This window comes from Callorhinchus milii, unplaced genomic scaffold (genome assembly GCF_018977255.1).
Source record: "Callorhinchus milii isolate IMCB2004 unplaced genomic scaffold, IMCB_Cmil_1.0 Scaffold2, whole genome shotgun sequence".
Lineage (NCBI taxonomy): Eukaryota > Metazoa > Chordata > Chondrichthyes > Chimaeriformes > Callorhinchidae > Callorhinchus > Callorhinchus milii.
In genome coordinates, this window is record NW_024704743.1 from 55,973,515 (window position 1) to 55,992,760 (window position 19,246).

Below are 19,246 nucleotides of genomic sequence, written 5' to 3' on the forward strand. Positions count from 1 at the left end.
CCAGCTCCATCACTTGCTTTACATTTGGAAGACATTCTGGGCTACCCCTGGCATAAGTAACAAACTTTCTGTCGTCTTCAAGGGACCGGGATGGGAGCCAGGCAAACCCAGACTTGGCTGTCCCGACGATCTTCCTAAGGTATGCAATGCCAGACTTTGTTTATATAAGTTTACAGATAAAACAATGCTCTGGATCACACAATTAAGGCCACCACTTTTTGTAGACAAGCCAAATATTTCAGAAGTAAAAAATCAGCCTCATGTTTAAAATGCTCATTATTGCGTTCGGTCACAAATCTCATTCTGCAGTTCATTCCAATTTATTCAGTACAATTTAAAAAGTCAATCAACATAAAGCTGCACTTCTGCTTAAAGCCAAAGTTATCCTATAATTAAACTTATCTCATACCCAGTCTGTTGCTTTCTCTGCAAAATACCGTGCTTACAGCACTGTTTAGTTATGAAGCTGTTTAACGTATGAGAGAATTAGTTTCCACCTATAGAGCATCATTTGTTTACTCACCATCGATCTTCACTCTTTATTCCTGGATCCACTCTGTGATGGAAGGTCACATGAGATCAAAGACCAGAGGTTAGTGGCAAGAATGCATAAAGTGTCCATTAACTGTCCTTCATCAATTTCAAGATCTTCTCACCCATCTACAAATCCTTTCATGCCCTGGCACCTCCCTACCTTTCTGACCTGCTTCCTCCCCACTTCACTATCCGCTGCCTCCACTCAGCTAGCTCTGGTCTCCTGCTCGTCCTTGTCCCCTCCTCTCTACAATCAGCGACCATGCTTTCAGCCATTACGCCCCCAAAGCTTTGGAACTCTCTCCATCAATCCCTCTACCTTGTCATCTTCTTTCCCTCTTTTAGATCACAAATGAAGACCTTCCTCTTTGACCGTGCTTATGGTCACCTCCCCCACCCACCGCCACCAGCACCGGCTCAGCATCAGACTCCGTCAATGTTAAGTGCTCCGAGACTCTGCACCACGTGAAGGGTGCTATATAAATCTAAGTTGTTGCTGTTATTAGAATTAGTCCATGTCTACAAACAACAACAGCAATTTATATGTATATAACGTCTTTCATGTCAGGACAATGTCTCAAAGAGCTTCATTGGGAGCTAACTGGTAGCCTGAGCTGGGGATAAGGAGGAGGAGAAAGGTAGCCAAAAGCTCAGTCAAAGAAATGGCTCTCAAGGGAGGGAGGAAGGATGGTGATAAGGCAGAGGGACTCCAGGATTGGGATTCCAGAGAGCGGAGCAGAATGGTTGAAAGCTCACCCACTGTTAGTGGGGCAGAATGTATGGGGTGTGAAGTCGTCCAATGTTTGTTGAATGAAGGGAGCACCAGGTCAGTAAGGTCACAGAGGTAGGCAAGTCAAGGCCGTAGAGGAATTTTAAAGCAAGGACGAGGATTTTGAATTTAATTCGCTGAGGAATGGGGAACCAATAGAGTTGGGAGTAATGAGATCATGGAGCCTGGTGTGAGAAAATACATGGGCTTCAAACATCTGGATAATCTTCAGTTAGTGTAGAGAGGAGCTGTGGAGTCCGGCGAAGTTGAGTTAATGAGCCTGAAGGTGATGAAGGTGCGGGTGAGGGTCATAGTGGCCTGAAGGGAAAGGTAGTGGCAGAGGTGGGTGATATAGGGTGTTGAGGGAAAGCAGAGCAAGTGAGAATCTGGTTGTAGGGTTTGAATGACAATTGCGAGTCGAACAAGACACCAAGGGTTCCTAGAACCCTTAAAAAAAACTTTAAATCCTTAGGTTCTGTAACTTCAAAACAGGTGAAGGGTGCAGCAGTTTTTTCAGAGATAGGCTTCATTAACTAACACCCACCTGGCGAAATGCAATCATGAGACAACAGAGGGAAATTAGAGTTTTAAATAATAATAATAGTAATAATTCTTACATTTGATATAGCACCTTATAATAATAATAATAATCCTTCCATTTGATATAGCGCTTTTCATGTCGGGAGGACGTCCCAAAGCGCTTCACAGAACACACTGTAAAGTGAATTGACTGTATATTTGTGGGCGAACGCGGCAGCCAATTGCGCACAGCAATGTCCCACAAACTTATCACGTCATAGAGACTTCTCAAAGCCTTTAAATTTGTAAATATAAAATAGATTTAAATATATAAATAGATTTAAATAACATTTGGTTATATTCAGGGATTTATGAATCCACTGAGCTACCTGTGAAATGCTTGTCCTCTGGAATAATGATACTTATAATTATATTACTTTGTCCTCTGTGCCATGATAAACACTCCATTGTACAAAAGAACGGAATTTGCACATTGAAGGCTGTACAGAATTCAGTGTATGCAGAATGCAGTGATGCAGGATTGCTTTAAAGTAATGCATTTCTTAACTTTACTACATCTGCACCTGGGGTGCAAAGAAAAGATTTTAACGGGGAGGGTGGGGGGGCAGCGCTAGATTTATTCTATTTATGTAGCCTTTATAGCACCTGCAATTTGGCAACTTATTATATTTAGTCTTACATTTGAATCACGTTTTCGGCAGTTCTTAAAATAATCTTACGGCTTCTTGGTAAAGATTATATTTAAGAGTGTATTGAATGTATTGAATCTGAAATGTTAAGAAAATAGTGCAACTTTCTCCCACAGAAATTACCAAAATAATTCTATATTCACTCTATTTGTTGCCATACATGTATTGAACTCCTGCTTATTTTGCTGGTCAGAGGTTAAGAATGTATAAATGAAAGAATTCACAAATAGCTGCAAAGGAACCTATAAAATGTACAATCAAAGGAAGTTTGTGTAACCAGTCTGACCAGGCCCTGCCCAGCATTGTTTAGTGCGCTGAAGAAATCTCAATAGTAATTTTATGAGCCATACTTTTTGAGGAAATAACAAGAGCCACAGAGTAAAAGGTCACTGGAAAGTACATCAACCTACGGTTTTCAAATATAAGACTTTAAGAAAGAGTAACAAGTTTTAATATGTTTATGCATTTATCCATCAACTTTGGGGACAAGATAGAGAGCTCGCCTCAAATGTAAGTTGTATGTAGTTGACAGATCACCAAGATTGGTTTGGATGAAGACCTGTTGGTCCATCTGATCCCATCCTCCCAGAACACCCAACCTGCAGTTCTCCTATCATAGCATCAAGCTGTTTTTTGGAATGAGTGTAATGTCATGGCCTCAACCACCTTTCTTAGCGTCCTGTGGATCTTAGATCCTGATCATTTGAACAGAGTTGAAATGTTCACCTTTGATAGCATTTCAATCCATGAATCCAAATTGAGAGATGTACACTTACATGAGGTCCATGTTATGAGGTCCACACCTACTTGATGTTTGCAGTTCTCCTTAAAGGCATTTGATATTTACAAATTGAATAGGAGATGAGCAATATTTCAGGGTAGCTATAAATTGTTGATTGAACTATAATACTTTTTTTAACTATTAAAGGTAATAGATTGGAGTATTCAAACTCAATCCTTATTGCCAAACAGGCAACATTTTCAATTCAATTTCAAATGTAGCTGTGGCCCCTCATATTGATATTGCTGGACTCATTTTAATACATATAAATCGGATATTGTACGCGATCAACAACAATAACAACAAATTACATTTGTACAGCACCTTTCAGCACTTCTATCAAAGACCCTTCCACACAGAGTGATACTTTCAAATCCTACCATGGTTTCACCCCACCTTACCTGTGGGTATTTGGCCCTCTTCAACCCTGCTCAACTGGCTGCTTCCTTTACTCAGTGAACACTGACATGCTTCTTGTCTTCCCACCCTATCTACCCACTATCAGAAGGCAGACGTTTAGCCATTCTGCCCCAGTTCTCTGGAACTCCATCCTTCAGTTCCTCTGATTCGATCCCTCACTCACCTCATACAAATTTGACTGTGTTTTTTGTTCGTCTTTCCCCTTTCCACCCCGTTCGATTTCCAATCCCAGCTCAGGTGCTCAGTTTGCAGTAGCAAGCACTTTGCTGTATAAATGTAAATTGTATTGTATTGATACTGCACACAAACAAGCCATTTAGCCCAAATAGTTATTTTTCACGATTTTACTAAAGCATGATATTTGAAACCTTCAGTTACTGAAAAGTTTTATTCTTTACAATATGATTTTCACAATTGATTGTTCAAAAAACAGGTAAAATTAATGTTTTTTTCTTAACCCATTTGTTGTGTTAATGAGCCCAAGGAATGGGTTAAGAAACATTGTCAATTTTACTCCAATACTTTTTTAATATACTTTAAATGTGTGTTAAATTACAGTTTCTCCACTCTCAATTTATATAGTAATTTAGAAACTAGGAATGTCCTCAACTGTTTAAAAAGGTGTGGTGTCTGTGGTACTCACCAAAGTCGATCCACCCACTCACTGAAAAAGTTTTATTCCTGACTAACTTCCAAACAATTGTTTGTGAATAGCTCATTCTGCACAGCGCTAATGAGTGTATTTTAGATGAGAAAAGGACTGAAATCAACTTTGAAGCCTCACAATTGACTAGTTTCCTGGGGTTTTGTACTTAGGCTCTTCTAAGAGTAAGCACCTTTTGACCGTACTTAGCGTCACCTCTTCCCTTCCCCTGGTTCAGTACCAGGCTCCTCCACTGTTAAGTGTTCCAAGAATCTGCCCCGGTGAAGGGTGCTAATTAAATGCAAGTTGTTGTTGTAGACTGAGACAAATGGAGATTTGGGCAAGGTAATGGAGGGCATGTATCCATTACACAACTCATAGTGTATTTGAATTTTCAGAAGGCATTCGACAAAGTGCCACATAAAAGGTTGTTATTTAAGATTAGGGTTTATGGAATTAAGAGTAATATATTAGCATGGATCGAAGAATGGTTAACAGGCAGAAAACAGAGAGTAGGGATAAACGGGTCCTTCTCAGATTGGCAGGTTGTGACTAGTGGAATTGGATTGGCAGGTTGGAACTAGTGTTAGTATTCAGAGGAATTTAGGTATCCTTGTACACCAATCACAGAAAGTTAGTATGCAGGTACATCAAGCAATCCGGAAGGCTAATAGGATGTTAGAGTTTATTGCAAAGGGGTTTAGAGTACAAGAGCAGGGAAGTCTTGCTGCAATTGTATAGGGCCTTGGTGAGAGCGCACCTGGAATATTGTGTGCAGTTTTGTTCTCCTTTCTAAGAAAGGATATACTCACCTTAGAGAAGGTACAAAGTAGGTTCACTAGGTTGGTTCCTGGAATGAAGGGGTTGACCTACAAGGAGAGATTGAATAGACTAGGCCTATATTCTCTAGAATATAGGAGAATTAGAGGTGATCTTATAGAAACCTATAAGATTCTTAAGGGTCTTGACAGGGTAGATATTGTGAGACTTTTCCCCCTGGTTGGAGAATCTAAAACTAGGGGTCATAGTCTCAGGATTAAAGGTCAGCCTTTTAGAACTGAGTTGAGAAAACATTTTTTCACGTAGAGGGTAGTGAATTTATGGAATTCTCTAACCCTGAAGCTGTAGATGCTCAGTCATTGAAGCATATTCAAGACTGAGATCGATAGATTTTTAAAAACTAAAGGGATATGGGGATAGGGCTGGTAAATGGAATTAGGTTAGAAGATCAGCCATGATCTTATTAAATGGCAGGCCAGGCTTGAGGGGCTGAATGGCCTACTCCTGCTCCTATTTCTTATGTTCTTATGTCATGAGATCTTTAATGCCCAACTAAACAGGGAGATTGTGATAAAAATGTAATGCAAATGGGAATGTTTGAAAGATGAGAAGAAAGCAAGAGTTGGTGACCGTTATGAATCCTCACGCTGAGTAAGCACCCTTTGACCGTACTTAGCGTCATCTCCTCCCTCCCCCTGGTTCAGTACCAGGCTCCACCAAAATATATGTAATGAAATATATAACGAATTATTAACAATAATAATCTTTACATTTGATATTGCTCCTTTCACATGTCTCAAAGCACTTCACAGAATTTACTGCAAATTGAATTGACTGTTTTTGTAGGCAAATGCAGCCGCCCAATTCAATACAGCAATGTCACACACATAGCCATGAAATGAATGACCATATGGATTTGTGGCAATATTAGTCAGGACACTGGAGAAAATCTCTGTTTCTGAATAGCTACAATATGATATGCATCAAGTGATATAGCGTCAAGGCACATTTCTTCCATGGCTATTTCTAATGCGTCCAGCATTGGTTGGAACCAACATTTCAATAGAGGCAATGACATCAGACAGAAACTGTTCAGTGTTCAATGTTTTGTTTCTCTTAGATTACTGGTAAAGAGCTTCCACATGATCCCATGGTCCCTGTGTGGCTTCAGATCTATGTTGTAGTGCACTTCATCATCATGATAGGTGTTTACTCACACATGTTGGTCAATAAGTCGGTAAGTGCTTGCAGTCTTCCATTTATCACCTTGTTCTGTTGACTTTGCTAAACACTTGTGCTATTGTATTGCCGTTTAAAAAAAAAGGCAAATTTCCAGAATCTGTGAGTCAGCTAGAGTTATATAAAATATAGAGAGCTTCAAACTGAATCTAATTGTTAAAGTTTAAAACTGGAAAAGGTCAACAACATCTTTGATGAACTGTTGTTCTTTTCTGTGTAAGTTTATTTGGGATTTAATATGAAGACCTTCAGCCTCCTATTGAAGTGGTATGAATATTTCCTTTACTGACATCAGCCATGTACCATAATATTAATAATCCTTTACATTTGATAAAGCACTTTCACATCACGAGGTTGAAAACCTTCAGCTTGCAGTTCGTTTTTGTGTTCTTTATAGTATGGTTCACAATCCCGTCACACCCTGGGACCTCCCTACCTCTCCGACTACCTCACTCCCCAATCCACCACTCCGCTCGAATGGCACAGGCCTCCTGCTTGTCCCTCACACTCTCCGCTCCATCATTGGAGTTTGCGCTTTCAGCCACTATGCCTCGAAACGATGGAACATTTTCCCTCAATCCCTCTGCCTTGCTCCCTCTCTCCCCTTTTTCAAGTCCCGCCTTAAAACCTTCTTTTTCGACTGGGCTTATGGTCACCTCCTCCCATCCCTGGCTCGGAGTAAGGCTCCGCTACTGTAAAGTGCTCTGAGATGCTGCCCTGCGTCGAGGGTGCTATATAAGTGCAAGTTGTTGTTGTTGGTGGTTTTCATATGTATGAATTTCTGTAAAAGATTAGGCAGAGGTTGGCAAGAGCCAAGGCTTGGTGACCCCAGAGTGTGCAATGGGGTATTGGTGGACATTGCTACCATTTTAAACTAGTTAAAATGATATGAAAGCACTGTCTGACAAGCTTTCCTGATGCTTGTCCAGCTAGGACCACCCTGCCCATTAGGGATTTGGCTTGCAGGGTTAACCGGAGTGGAGTGGGAAGAATCCCTATCCCCAGTGACTGGTCTGCCCTACCAAGTCCTGATGATTAGTTAGGCTGGCTGTGCTGTCATCAGCAGTGACCTGGAGTACTGCAGACCTGGCTGGCTCACGAATTGGACTACTGAGACTACCACAGAGGGTTGGGTCAATTCTGACATTCTGTAGCCAAATATGTCACCTTTGAGCCAGTTCAGCTGTGAAAAGAACCTGCTTACCTTCTACCCCAATGCTTCACAGGATATAATGTAAAATGCAATGACTTTGTATTTTGTTGACCTTTCCTCATACGGGTATATTCCTCATACCATATTTCATAACAGATTCAATATGATATGTTACAACTGAATCTATTACACAATAGAATTTCTGTTGGATTTCCGAAAAATAAAGGTAGTATTGAGATAAAGCCATTTAGCCTACTCATTTGGTTAGGTCCACATTCAAATTCCTGTAGCTTAATCTTATCCTTGCATCACCAGAATACTATATTTTTCATTCGCTGACCAATTTGATTTGAATATCGCAAACAACATCAGGCCTCACCCTATTTCTAAATCTTTGAAATGACTGTAGGTAGGTCTTTAAACAAAATGCCAGAGCCATCTTTTTAGGTGGCTTCAAGGTTGGTGGAAGTCGATTCGATAACAACTTTTCAGAGCGAACTAGATAATTATTTGGGGAGGACAAGTTTGCAGAAACTTATGGGAAGGAGTGAGATTGAATTTGATATCTCTTTTCAAAGAGCCGGCACAGACATGATGGGTCAAATGGCCTCCTTCTGTGCTGTATAATTCTATGATTCTATGATTTAACTTGTTTAAGCAGAGTTTTGACATGAGTAGAATCTTTCTTACACAATTTTGACCTTCTTGCTTTGTTCCATCGTAACACAGTGGTAATTTCACTAAAGAGGGAGAATAAAAAAAGAGTATGAGAAAGCGCCTGGGAATTATTGAAATGCTTAAGTTCCTGGTGCCCCGCGGGAACTCTGGTCCAGAAGTAGATCATGCCAGAGTGGAAATCCTGCAAGTGAATGTGACACACATCTGGTTTTAGACCCTATTGTTTCATAATATGGGATTGCTTTGCCACATAATCCAATATTTTGCCTCACTGGAGATTTGTGAGTCTGCCTGAATAAAATGTTCTTTATTTGCTTCCTTGAACAGACTTTATCAGAACTCACACTGCTCCTGCGAATTGGATACATTATCCTGACGCTGACCTGTGCTGGACTAATAATGGAGAATAGGCAAGTGTTGTTCTACAATATTTATGTAGAACAGCCTGGCTCAGTTGGTAGCACTCTCACCTCCCAGTCAAAAGATTGTGGGCTTGAGCCTCATTTCGGGTCCATCTGTTTTCTCTTTATTGTTGTTGTTTTAATGAAGCATTCATTGTTTCACTTCTTCCAATGCAATGCAACATTGCTTTGAAGATTGTGTTTGGAACTTTGAGTTCACCGTTCAGACTGATCTTCCAGTGTAAGTACCATCATTTGGATAAGATAATAATAATAATAATAATAATCCTTGCAGTTGATATTGCGCTTTTCACGTCGGAAGAACGTCCCAAAGCGCTTCACAGAACACGCTGTAAAGTGAATTGACTGTATATTTGTGGGCGAATGCGGCAGCCAATTGCGCACAGCAATGTCCCACAAACAGTCGTGGATTGAAGTGACCCAATTATTATTGTTTTTTTTTTCTTGAGGGATTATTATTAGGCGTGTGGAGTAAGGAAACTTGCCCAAGGTTTCGCCCTGCCTGGATTTGAACTCAGGTCTCTCACTTGCAAAGCGAGCGCTCTAACCACTGAGCTACAGGACTCCACAATAATATTTAAGATATTAAATAAACTGAGGCCCTGTCTGCCTGCGTTCTGGAAAGCAGTCCTCCAGATAAAATTAACAATTTACTTCATATTCGTGGGATTTTGCTCGGTGCAAATTGGCTGCTGAGTTAGCTTACAAAAAACAGCCACTACATTTTGCAGAAACGTTTTAAAGTGCGTTCAGAAGTTCCTGACATAATTGAAACTACATCAAAAGCAAGAATTTTTGTGGTTGGTTTTCTTACTCTTTTCTTTTTGTTTCCATTTCCCTTATTTATTATTAAAATGGTTCCTACACATTCCACTTTAATCTGTCTCAATTTTGAATGAGTTAAATACTTTCAGTTAATCTACAACAACACATTTATACTTATAAAGCACCTTGCAAGCTGGGAGGACATCCCAAGGTGCTGCTCTATCCACTCTTGATTCTTTCTGATGTTCTGTAATTAATAATTCTATTGCTCTTTTTGCCAGAAGACCTGGAGCAGCAATCCTGGAAACAACCCGATGCTTCATTTTTCTGTTCCTTCAAAACCTTGGTTATATGGGTTCTCTGGTTGACCCTTTAAAATTGGCTACTGAGGTAAGTGTCTTTCGTTTGAGTGCCCAGCCTACTGTCCAAAGTGCTTTCCGATGTCCTTTCCACATGAAAAGCGTTATATAAATGTGAATTGTGTTGTCTTGTATTATAATAATAATATGTGCATTTGATACAGAATCTTATCACATCACCGAGATGTCTCAAAGCGTTCACTGGATATATTGTAGGATAGACTGTATTTTGTGGGACAAATGCGGCAGCCAGTTTCTTACAGCAATGTTCCTAGGTGGATCATTTTCTGTAAGTATTTGCTATATACTGGCCAGGGATGTTGGTGGTGTATTCATATATAGTAGTCTGTATAGGTCATTTGTATCAACAAAAAACAATAACTTGCATTTATATAGCCTCATGTGGGGTAGCAGTATAACACCAAATAGAAGAATTGCAGTTTCATTTCCAGTATTGTTTTCATTGTCCCTAGATTACAAGTATATATAAAAAAATGTTTCATGGTATCGTTTTATCAGTGGTGACAGCTGACTTCATAATAATCCTATTTGATATAGTGTCTTATACGTCAGGAAGATGTCTCAAAGCATTCACGTGGTACAGAGTAATGTGGAGTGACTGTATTTTGTGGGTGAACTTAATCCACCTTTTCTCTGTTTGCTTTGAATGATACAACGATGACTTGCCCTCTTAAAGGTCTTACCGACATTATTTGGGGGAGATGCCTGTATAGCATTGTCAGGGGTGATAAAAGTCATTCTATCCATCTGCCTAGAAGGGATATATGATGCACCTAAGCCTGCAATACTTTTGCAGGGAGAAGGTCATAGAGGAGATTAGCGGTGTTATACTATACCTATCTAAATCAGACGATTATTGTTATAATTAAACAAATTCACCCTGCACTGGTGCTGCTTTTAGATTTTGATCCACTGTGTGAAGAAGAAAATAATTTCTGTTTTCATAGCCTCTTATTATGGCAGAATGCCTTAATTTATGGTAATCACTATCAAGTATAGTGACTGTTTTTGTAGGCATCCATTTTCCAAAGTGCCATGAGGTAGGCTCCAAGGTTCAGCACTCTGAAACACTTCCCCATGTGATGGCCAAGTCATTTTAGTTGAGGTGATTGACCTATGTATATATATTTTGACCTATTCATCTAGAGGATTGTGGGACAGAACAAAACTCTTTTATTTTTCTGAATAGTGTCATGGGTCTTATCATTCACCTGAGAACAAGCAGATGGTATATATATATATATATATGTGTGTGTGTTAGGCAGACACTCATGCAAACATAATGAGTTTAATCTCTTCTTGTCAGTGCGTGCTTGTAATGTACCTGATGTTGGTGGGAGGTCTGGGGTATCATTCCCTTCCAGTAGCATTACTGATTTGTGCTGTTAGAGAGAACCAAGAAAACAACAGACATTTATAGAAGGTTAATTTGGTGGGATAAGGATAATTGTGAGGTAAGCTCACAGACTACAAGGAGATGGGGGAGACATCAGGCAACAGACACAACAAGCAATAGTGAGAGCTCAGAGTTAAAAAGTGAAAGGCCACTGAATTCATTCAGCCCACGATCTGATTTGAAACATCACAGAAATGCAAAGGTAAAGAGTGGGTTAGAGGATGGAGTGATTGAGGTGAAAATAGGAAAAGAAGAAAATGGAAAAATAGCACGGAAGAAAAACATAAATCTAGTGGTGAATTGTGTTAGCAAATTGAACAGGGAATTAAATAACTATTAAGCAAAAAGATTGATTGATGGGTATGATGGGCAAAGACAACTCAGGGAGAGCCTCAGTGAGGTGTATAAACTTTTAAATGCTATTGAAAAAATAAACTCAGAACAAAACTTTAGAATCCACCAAGACAGTAGAATAAGAGGACAAAGATATAGAGTTGCAAAGGACAATTTCAGGACAGATACCAGGAAGATTTTCTTTATTTAATTAATAACTAAAACAGGTTGTCGGATGATTGAGGCAGGACATCGACTCATTTTAAAAAAAACGGCTTGATGCTATGATGTGGGGATGGATGGTAGGGTGGGTATTCTGGAGGGATGAGATCAGATGGATCAAAGGGCCTTCTTCATCCAGACCAATCTCATGGTCGTGAAATTTAAGAGTAATGAAGAATTCTTTTACAATACATTTTTACAGCCAGATGGTTTTGTTTCAGTCTTGTACATTCCTATGTGAATGCAGAAACAAAAACAGAGAGAAACAGCATGGATGTTTTTAACTTTACATTTTTTAGCCTTACATTAAAAAATGTCTGTACGTTGAAACATGCAGAGCAAAAAGTGTCAAAACAGCTCCATTATTTCTATATGAAATGCATTTACTTTTATACAGGAAAACAGGGGAGGGATCTGATGGGAATAGGAGCATAATTGCGTTTACTATGGTGTGAGACAAATGTCACAAGCAGTAGGACTCTTTGAGACCACATTTGCTTCAAAGGTGTCCACACAGCCAGCAGAACCTCATGAGCATACAATGCACTCATTAACAGGTTACCACGAGAAAGCCACAGGACTAAAATACATATATAAAATTAAGCCAACAGTCCCGCAGAGCTGTAAACCTTAAAAACCTTAAAAAACATCTGTATTTTCCCGTTTTGCCAAGCATCTGCAGAGGTTTCACACAATCTGCCAATTCGTTCCAGTTATTTTTAAAGTTGGATTGCATTTAAACTGTTCAGAAACTAACAAACATTTAGTTAATAAAAAACAGTACTATATCATTATTCAATTAACATATTAGGTCATTTTATTTCCCAGCATAATCTCATTGAGGAAATGACTATTAGCCTATTTAAAGGGACGGTGTTTTTTTTTAAAGTTTTGAGATGTTTTCCTCTGTGAAAGGCACTGAATAAGTTCAAGTTGTTGGGGGACGTGCTCAGTTCCTGGGGCAGCCTGCTTTGAATGCCTCCCCATCAGTCTATATTGTTGAATGCTGTAGTAAAGTTATTTGGCAGAAGACTACATATGTGCTTAAGATCAAAAACAATTTTTGGCCGCCAGATATGATTGACCGAACAATGGTATAATTGCAACCCTCTTTCACGTAGACACACATTAAAGAGTCACGCAGGACATGGGTGAACTGTTCCCAGAACAAATGATGTGTTGATTTTGATGTGGCGAATAACATATGCGTCAATCCTCATGGCGATCAAATTGAGGAAATGCGTAAAGTCAGATTAATGATCGAGGAGTGGGTCAAAGTTGAAAAGGCCTTTGAAGATGAGTGCATTGTTCCTTAGCAGATTGTCAGTTTGGCTCGATCTAGTTCAATTTAGCTAAGATGAATTCAGCTGGTCAAAGCTGTCACTTCTTGGTAATAGGTTGTGAGTTTAAGATTTCAGCTCCGAATCAAGGCTGCCATCGAGTGGTGTATTGGCAGAGGATCTTTGGATGAGATATTAAACTGGGGGCACCTGTATTGGTGGCTGTTCCTATGTCAATAGTTGGAAAAAATTCTCCCAGTGTCCTCCTGGACACTATTCCTCCCTCAATTAACTGATCAACAAGCTGACTAATTGGTCTTTCATCCCATTGCTGTTTTTGCATGTTGCTGCAATTGATTAGCTGCTGACCTTGTCTCTGAAACAATTGTTATGCAATATTTCAGAGTAACTCGTTGCAACTCATTCCTAGCCTTCGGATCACATGTTTAACCGAGACATTTACTTTAATACAGGAAAACAGGGGAGGGTTCTGATGGGACATAGTAAATGCAATTAGGCTCCTATTCCCATCAGATCCCTTCCCTGTTTTCCTGTATAAAATTAAATGTCTCGGTTAAACATGTCTCCCTGTTTACGTGGATGTTAAAGATCTCATGGCACTATTTGAAAAGACAAGGGAATTTCTCCTGCTGTCAGCCAAGAATCTGCCGAATTAAAAGAATCATTCATTTCATGGTTGTTTATAGGACATCGCTGTGCTCAAATTGGCCGCTGTGTTTGCCTAAAAAATACAGTCACTTCATGATACAGTAAATCCTTTGAAACTCTTTGACAACGTGATAAGGTGCTGTATCAAATGCAAGAATTATTTATTATTATTGTTGTGTTTGATGCGATTACACACTAAGTCAAAAATGCAAGCATTTGCTTTATTTTTAAGAGTGACATGTAAAGCTAGTTATGGTTTAATGCTAAGTGTGATTATCTCTGTAGAGGATTGCAACTTGTCAGTGCGATCACTAGTTTTCAGCTCTGGAGCACAGCACAGCAGAGCGCTTTAACAAAAGACTTGTAAATTGAGGGCATCAGCTTATATTAAGTTTTCTTTATTACACATTTGCAAGTGTGGTAATACTTGCAAATTACCACACTCCTACTGCTCCTAACCAATCTCACTGTCCATTAAATGCACAAGAAATTGCTTTATTTTCTTAAGGGTATACTTAGCGCCGTATGCCTAGCAATACATTCCCCGTGGGAGGCTGGCATATCAGCAATGGTGATTTTATATAATTATGTGCATATTCTCTAGTGCGCTGTACTTGTAGAAGAGATTTACAACTTCTACACTATGTTTAAAGTGAATGGTTAGACCACACAAAATAGAGTACCAGATAATTGCTGAGCAAATGGGCAAGTGGCTTGTATTTGGGTATGTTGATGTTGAGTTCTTTGCACTGTGTGTGAGCTCCATCACCTTCCAGCATCTTGCTTTGTGATTCTACAATTCCAGATGCTCAAAGCAATTGACCGTAAAATTGCTTTTTATTTCTATCCATGTAGCTAGTTGTTGCTCACAGCCACCTCCTGTTAAAAAGTTGCTCATTATCAGCTTCCTTTCCTGCCTCCCTCTTCAGTCAAAGAAAAACTTCTGGAACCGATTATAAATGTCTGCTTTTAACTTAATAGACTGATGAGATTTGCACGGGGCTAGGATTCTGGTTGGAAGTATAAGCCCTTTATACTCTGTGGTAGGGTTGCAATCACGTTACAATTATTGCCTATTAAAACGGTAATGCCCATTGTAAGTATGTCCAATTAGAAAGTACTATTAAACTGTATTTCAGGGCTATATTGAATTCTTGAATGTTATTTTGTCACAAAGTCAGCTCCAGATTTCTACATACGTGATCCAACCATAGATTGCTAGAGTGTATCTAATCAATATCAATACAACTGTGTTTTAGAATTACCTAGATAAGCAAGCCACCGTGAATCCAGTAAGAAGCCTCCCTCATCAAGTCCAGGCTAGATTATTCCAACGACCAGCTTTGAATGGGCTCCCCAGCACCTCCCTACAAAAGCTGCGGATCATCCAGAACTCTATAGATTGTGTCCTCTCTTGACCATATCCATAAGCCTATCACCCCCTATCCTCATTCAGCAACACTAGCCATCCCAATGGATCAAATTCAGGATTCTTGTCTTCACATTCAAATCTTTCCATGGCCTCATCCTGGCTTCCTGGAAGCCTATTTGCCTGGAAGCTCCCTCTGCTCAGTGAACACTGAGCTACTTCGTATCCTCTGCCTGATCAGCCGCAGCATTGCGTGACCTTTGAGCCATTCTGTCCCCGCTCTCTGGAACTCCATTCCCAAATACCTGCCCTCTCCACTTTTACAACTTGCATTAAAATCTTAAATTTTGACTGTGCTTTTGGTCGTCTTTCCCTCCATCTCTCCCCACCCCACCGTGGAGAGCATCATATAAATGTAAAATTGTTATTGGTGTTGTGTCAGTCTGGCTCAGTTGGAAGTTCTCATCTCTGGGTCAGAATGCTGTGAGTTCAGACCCAATGGGTTCACATTCTTGGTTAACACTGCATTGTGGTTTGTTGAGAGAAGCCCTGCATTGTCAGGTGCCATCCTTTGAATGAGATGCTAATCAGAAGTGCCACCTGCCTGTTAATTTGTATGTTAAAGTACTCATGGCACTACTTGAAAAGAGAAATGAGTTTTCCCCATTGTCCTGGCCAATATTCCTCCAAAATAAATTGGTCGACTTCCTGACTGTTGTGGGACATTGCTGTGTGCAAACTCGGCCCAAGGTGGTCAAAAGCAGAGGTTGATTTTGGAAGGGAGTGGGATTAAGGCTAAACTGGGAAACAGGGCCAAAGTCAATAAATACTGTACAAAAACAATACAATTGTGATGCTCTTACCAGCTTTTAATGTGCTGATTGCCAGCCACTCCCGTGTGAGATGGTTTCTAAACATCTACTGTGTTTATACTGTGCATGTGTGGCCTGCTGTGTGTATATGTGTGTATGTGTGTGCACAGAGCAAATTTTAAACTTTGTCTTTAGCTTTCAAGACCTTATTTGTTCAGTCTGGGTATAAAAAATGGTGATTACACACCTTAATGCAGCAGGTGCAGGTGTTTGTGGGTAACTGGAGATGCCCCTTGTTTAGTCATATGTGTGGAATGTAGATTACTGGACCCCAATTGTTAGTGACAATTGGAAAAAAAACTGATTTATTGAGAATTACTGGCATAGTCGACTTATTCAGGCATTATAATAATCATGCTTGTATTTTATATAGGGTCAATAACTTTGATACATCTTAAAGTGCTTCTTAATAATAATAATATAAAATCCTTGCCTTTGATATAACGCTTATGGTCTTCAAGATCATAGAATCATAGAATTATACAGCACAGAAGGAGATCATTCAGCCCATTGTGTCCGTGCCGGCCCTTTGAAAGAGTTGTCCAAATTAATCCCACTCCCCCGCTCTCTCCCCGATATCTCAAAGCGTTTCACAGAATACACCGTAAAGTGAATTGACTGTATATTTTGTGGGCAAAACGTGACTGCCAATTGCACACAGGAGTGTCCACAATCAGTCATGGATTAAGTGACCAAATTCTTATTACTATATTTTGGGGAGAGGGATTATTACCCCCCGAAAGTGATTCATCAATGACTGGGTACCTACTTACTGCTAGGTAAACAGAGGCATGTGGGGTAAGGAAATTTGCCTTACCCCACATGCCTGCCGGGAATTAATTTTGCCCTGCCGGGAATCAAACTCAGGTCTCTCGCTTGTGAGGCAAAATGCTCTAACCACTAAGCTACAGGACTCGAATCTAAATAATAGTAATAATAATAAATAATCCTTGCATTTGATACAGCAACTTTTCAAGTCTTCTAGACATCTCAAAGCGCTTCACAGAACTTACTGTAAAGTGAATTGACTATATTTTGTGAGCAAAATATTGCGCACAGCAGTGTCCAACAAACAGTCATGGATTGAAGTGACCAAATTCTTCTTATTTTTTTTAAAAAGGAATTATTACCCCCGGAAAAGCAATCCACCAATCGATTAACAACTGGGTTCCTATTTATTGCTAGGTAAATAGAGGCGTATGGAGTAAGGAAACTCACCCAATAATTTTTCCTGCTGGGTTTCGAACCCAAGTCTCCCGTTTTCAAGGCAAGTGCTCTAACCACTGAGCTACAGGATTCCACACATTTGCATTTGATTTTGCATTTGCACTTGCATTCCAAACGTAATCCTTGCATTTAAAATAATGATCCTTGCATTATTCTTGGAAACAAAGAATAAAGCAATGATTATTATAATAATAATAATATTTGTAGATGATTGCTGCAGCCAATCTGTACACAAGCAATGATTCACAAATACATATCAAGTCAAAGACCATTTTTTTTATCTGGGAGACTGTTGGCCAGGACAATGGAAATAATGGGAACAATTTCTTTCTCTTTTCAAATAGTGCCACAGGAACAAGTAGATGGGACTTTGGTTTAATGTCTCATCTGAAGGACAGCATGTTCAATACAGTGCTTCCTGAGCAGGTTAGCTGGAAAGTGAAAGGCAATCCAATAGCATTTTTGATATCTACATCAGTGATGATTGAGTAACCCACTTCCTTGTCGTTTAAACAAAATTCAGTAATGAGAAAATAGAAATCTAGACTTATAAGTACATAAGAACGTAAGAATTTGGATAGAAATGGATAACTGACTCATACTCCTTTATGCTCTAATCATTCCTTTCCTAAATACTCTCTGGAACAACAACAAATTATATTCATAGAGTGCCTTTCACATTGGGAGTACATCCCAATACTCTCTGGAAGTTTTAAAATAGTTTTTATAAGCTTACACAAGAACACAATACACCTGGAGTATGTGCCACACTCTGTAAATCTCTTTAGAAAACAGCATCAAGCATTTTTTTCAATTGATCAGAGAGGCATCCAGTCAAAACTCCAGCCACCTGGTGCTTGTTGAGAAAGATAAACGAGTTTCTCTAATGTTCTCCGAAGTTCTGGCCAACTATTCTCCAGATTAATTACAATCACACAATCTAAACTGACACTCCAGTGTGGTTCTGGGGTTGTGTGGCATTGTCGGAGGTGCTGCCCTTCGGATGAGATGTTAAACCGAGGTCCCATCTGCCAGTTCAGGTGGACATTAAAGATCCCATGACACGATTCAAAAAGAGAAGGCATTTCTCCCGGTGTCCTGGCCAACAATCCCTCAAACGAAATTGGTCACTCACTTCATGGCTGTTTGTGAGACATTACTGTGAGCAATTGGCTGCTGCGTTTTGCCCACAAAATACACAGACAATCCACTTTACAGCATATACTCTGAAGTGCTTTGAGACCTCTTGACAACGTGATAAGTCACTGTATCAAATGCAAGGATTATTATTATTAATTGGTCATTCACCACATAGCAACTTGTGTTACCAGTGCAAATGGTTGTAATGTGTGCCTGCAAATAATGTACCACTACAGCATTACAGCAATTGCTTTGGAGTGCATTTTGACATGATAAGGCATGATAAACAATGCATTTTTTTGCATACTCTGGGACAGAGAGGGTGAATGGATGACTGAATTAGCACTCGATTATATCACCATATTTATAATACCTCTATTGTTTTACAATGGTTCAGTTGCCCGAAATTGATTAAAATAGTAAATAGAAATGACACCAAATTTTAAAGCAAAAACTTGCTTTCTTCAAAATTATGTTGCCCTTTTTGTTTACTTATGAACTTAACCATTTGTATCAGATACTTGCCTTCAGCTTTGATGTTGATGGTTGATGCATAGAATAATGGAAGGTTAAGAGAACAAAAGCTTTATTTTATTTGAAGGGGTTCAGTCCTTGTCATAAACCAAGAGGGGTCAACAAAAGTGGTTTATGGGTGTAATGTGAACCCAGAGATTGAATTACAACCTTGCAACTCATTCTCAACCATCTGTTATTTATTATAATACAGCCTGAAACTGATAACAATAATCCTTGGATTTGATTTAGGGCCGAAAATATTAAAAACATCTCAAAACACTTCACAAAGTCTCTCTAAAGTGTAGTGACTGAGTATTTGAGGTAAAGGCAGTTAGAAAGAATTGATAAATAAAGGTGAAAGCAGAAAAAAAGAATGAATTTACTGTGTGTTGGATGGCTCATCATACAAGAGTCTATTCTAGTCTCATT

The 19,246-nt window shown here is 39.4% G+C and overlaps 1 protein-coding gene across 2 annotated transcripts in view; it reads left to right on the forward strand.

The window, feature by feature from the left end:
* The window catches only part of agmo (alkylglycerol monooxygenase), a 152,377-nt gene that overhangs the window by 109,870 nt on the left and 23,261 nt on the right, over positions 1-19,246 (forward strand). The window contains exons 9-12 of one of the 2 annotated variants that reach the window (XM_007899710.2): positions 5-139; positions 6,277-6,393; positions 8,554-8,636; positions 9,698-9,803. In XM_007899710.2, coding sequence (XP_007897901.1) covers positions 5-139; positions 6,277-6,393; positions 8,554-8,636; positions 9,698-9,803 — 441 coding nt within the window. 2 annotated transcript variants of the gene reach the window in all.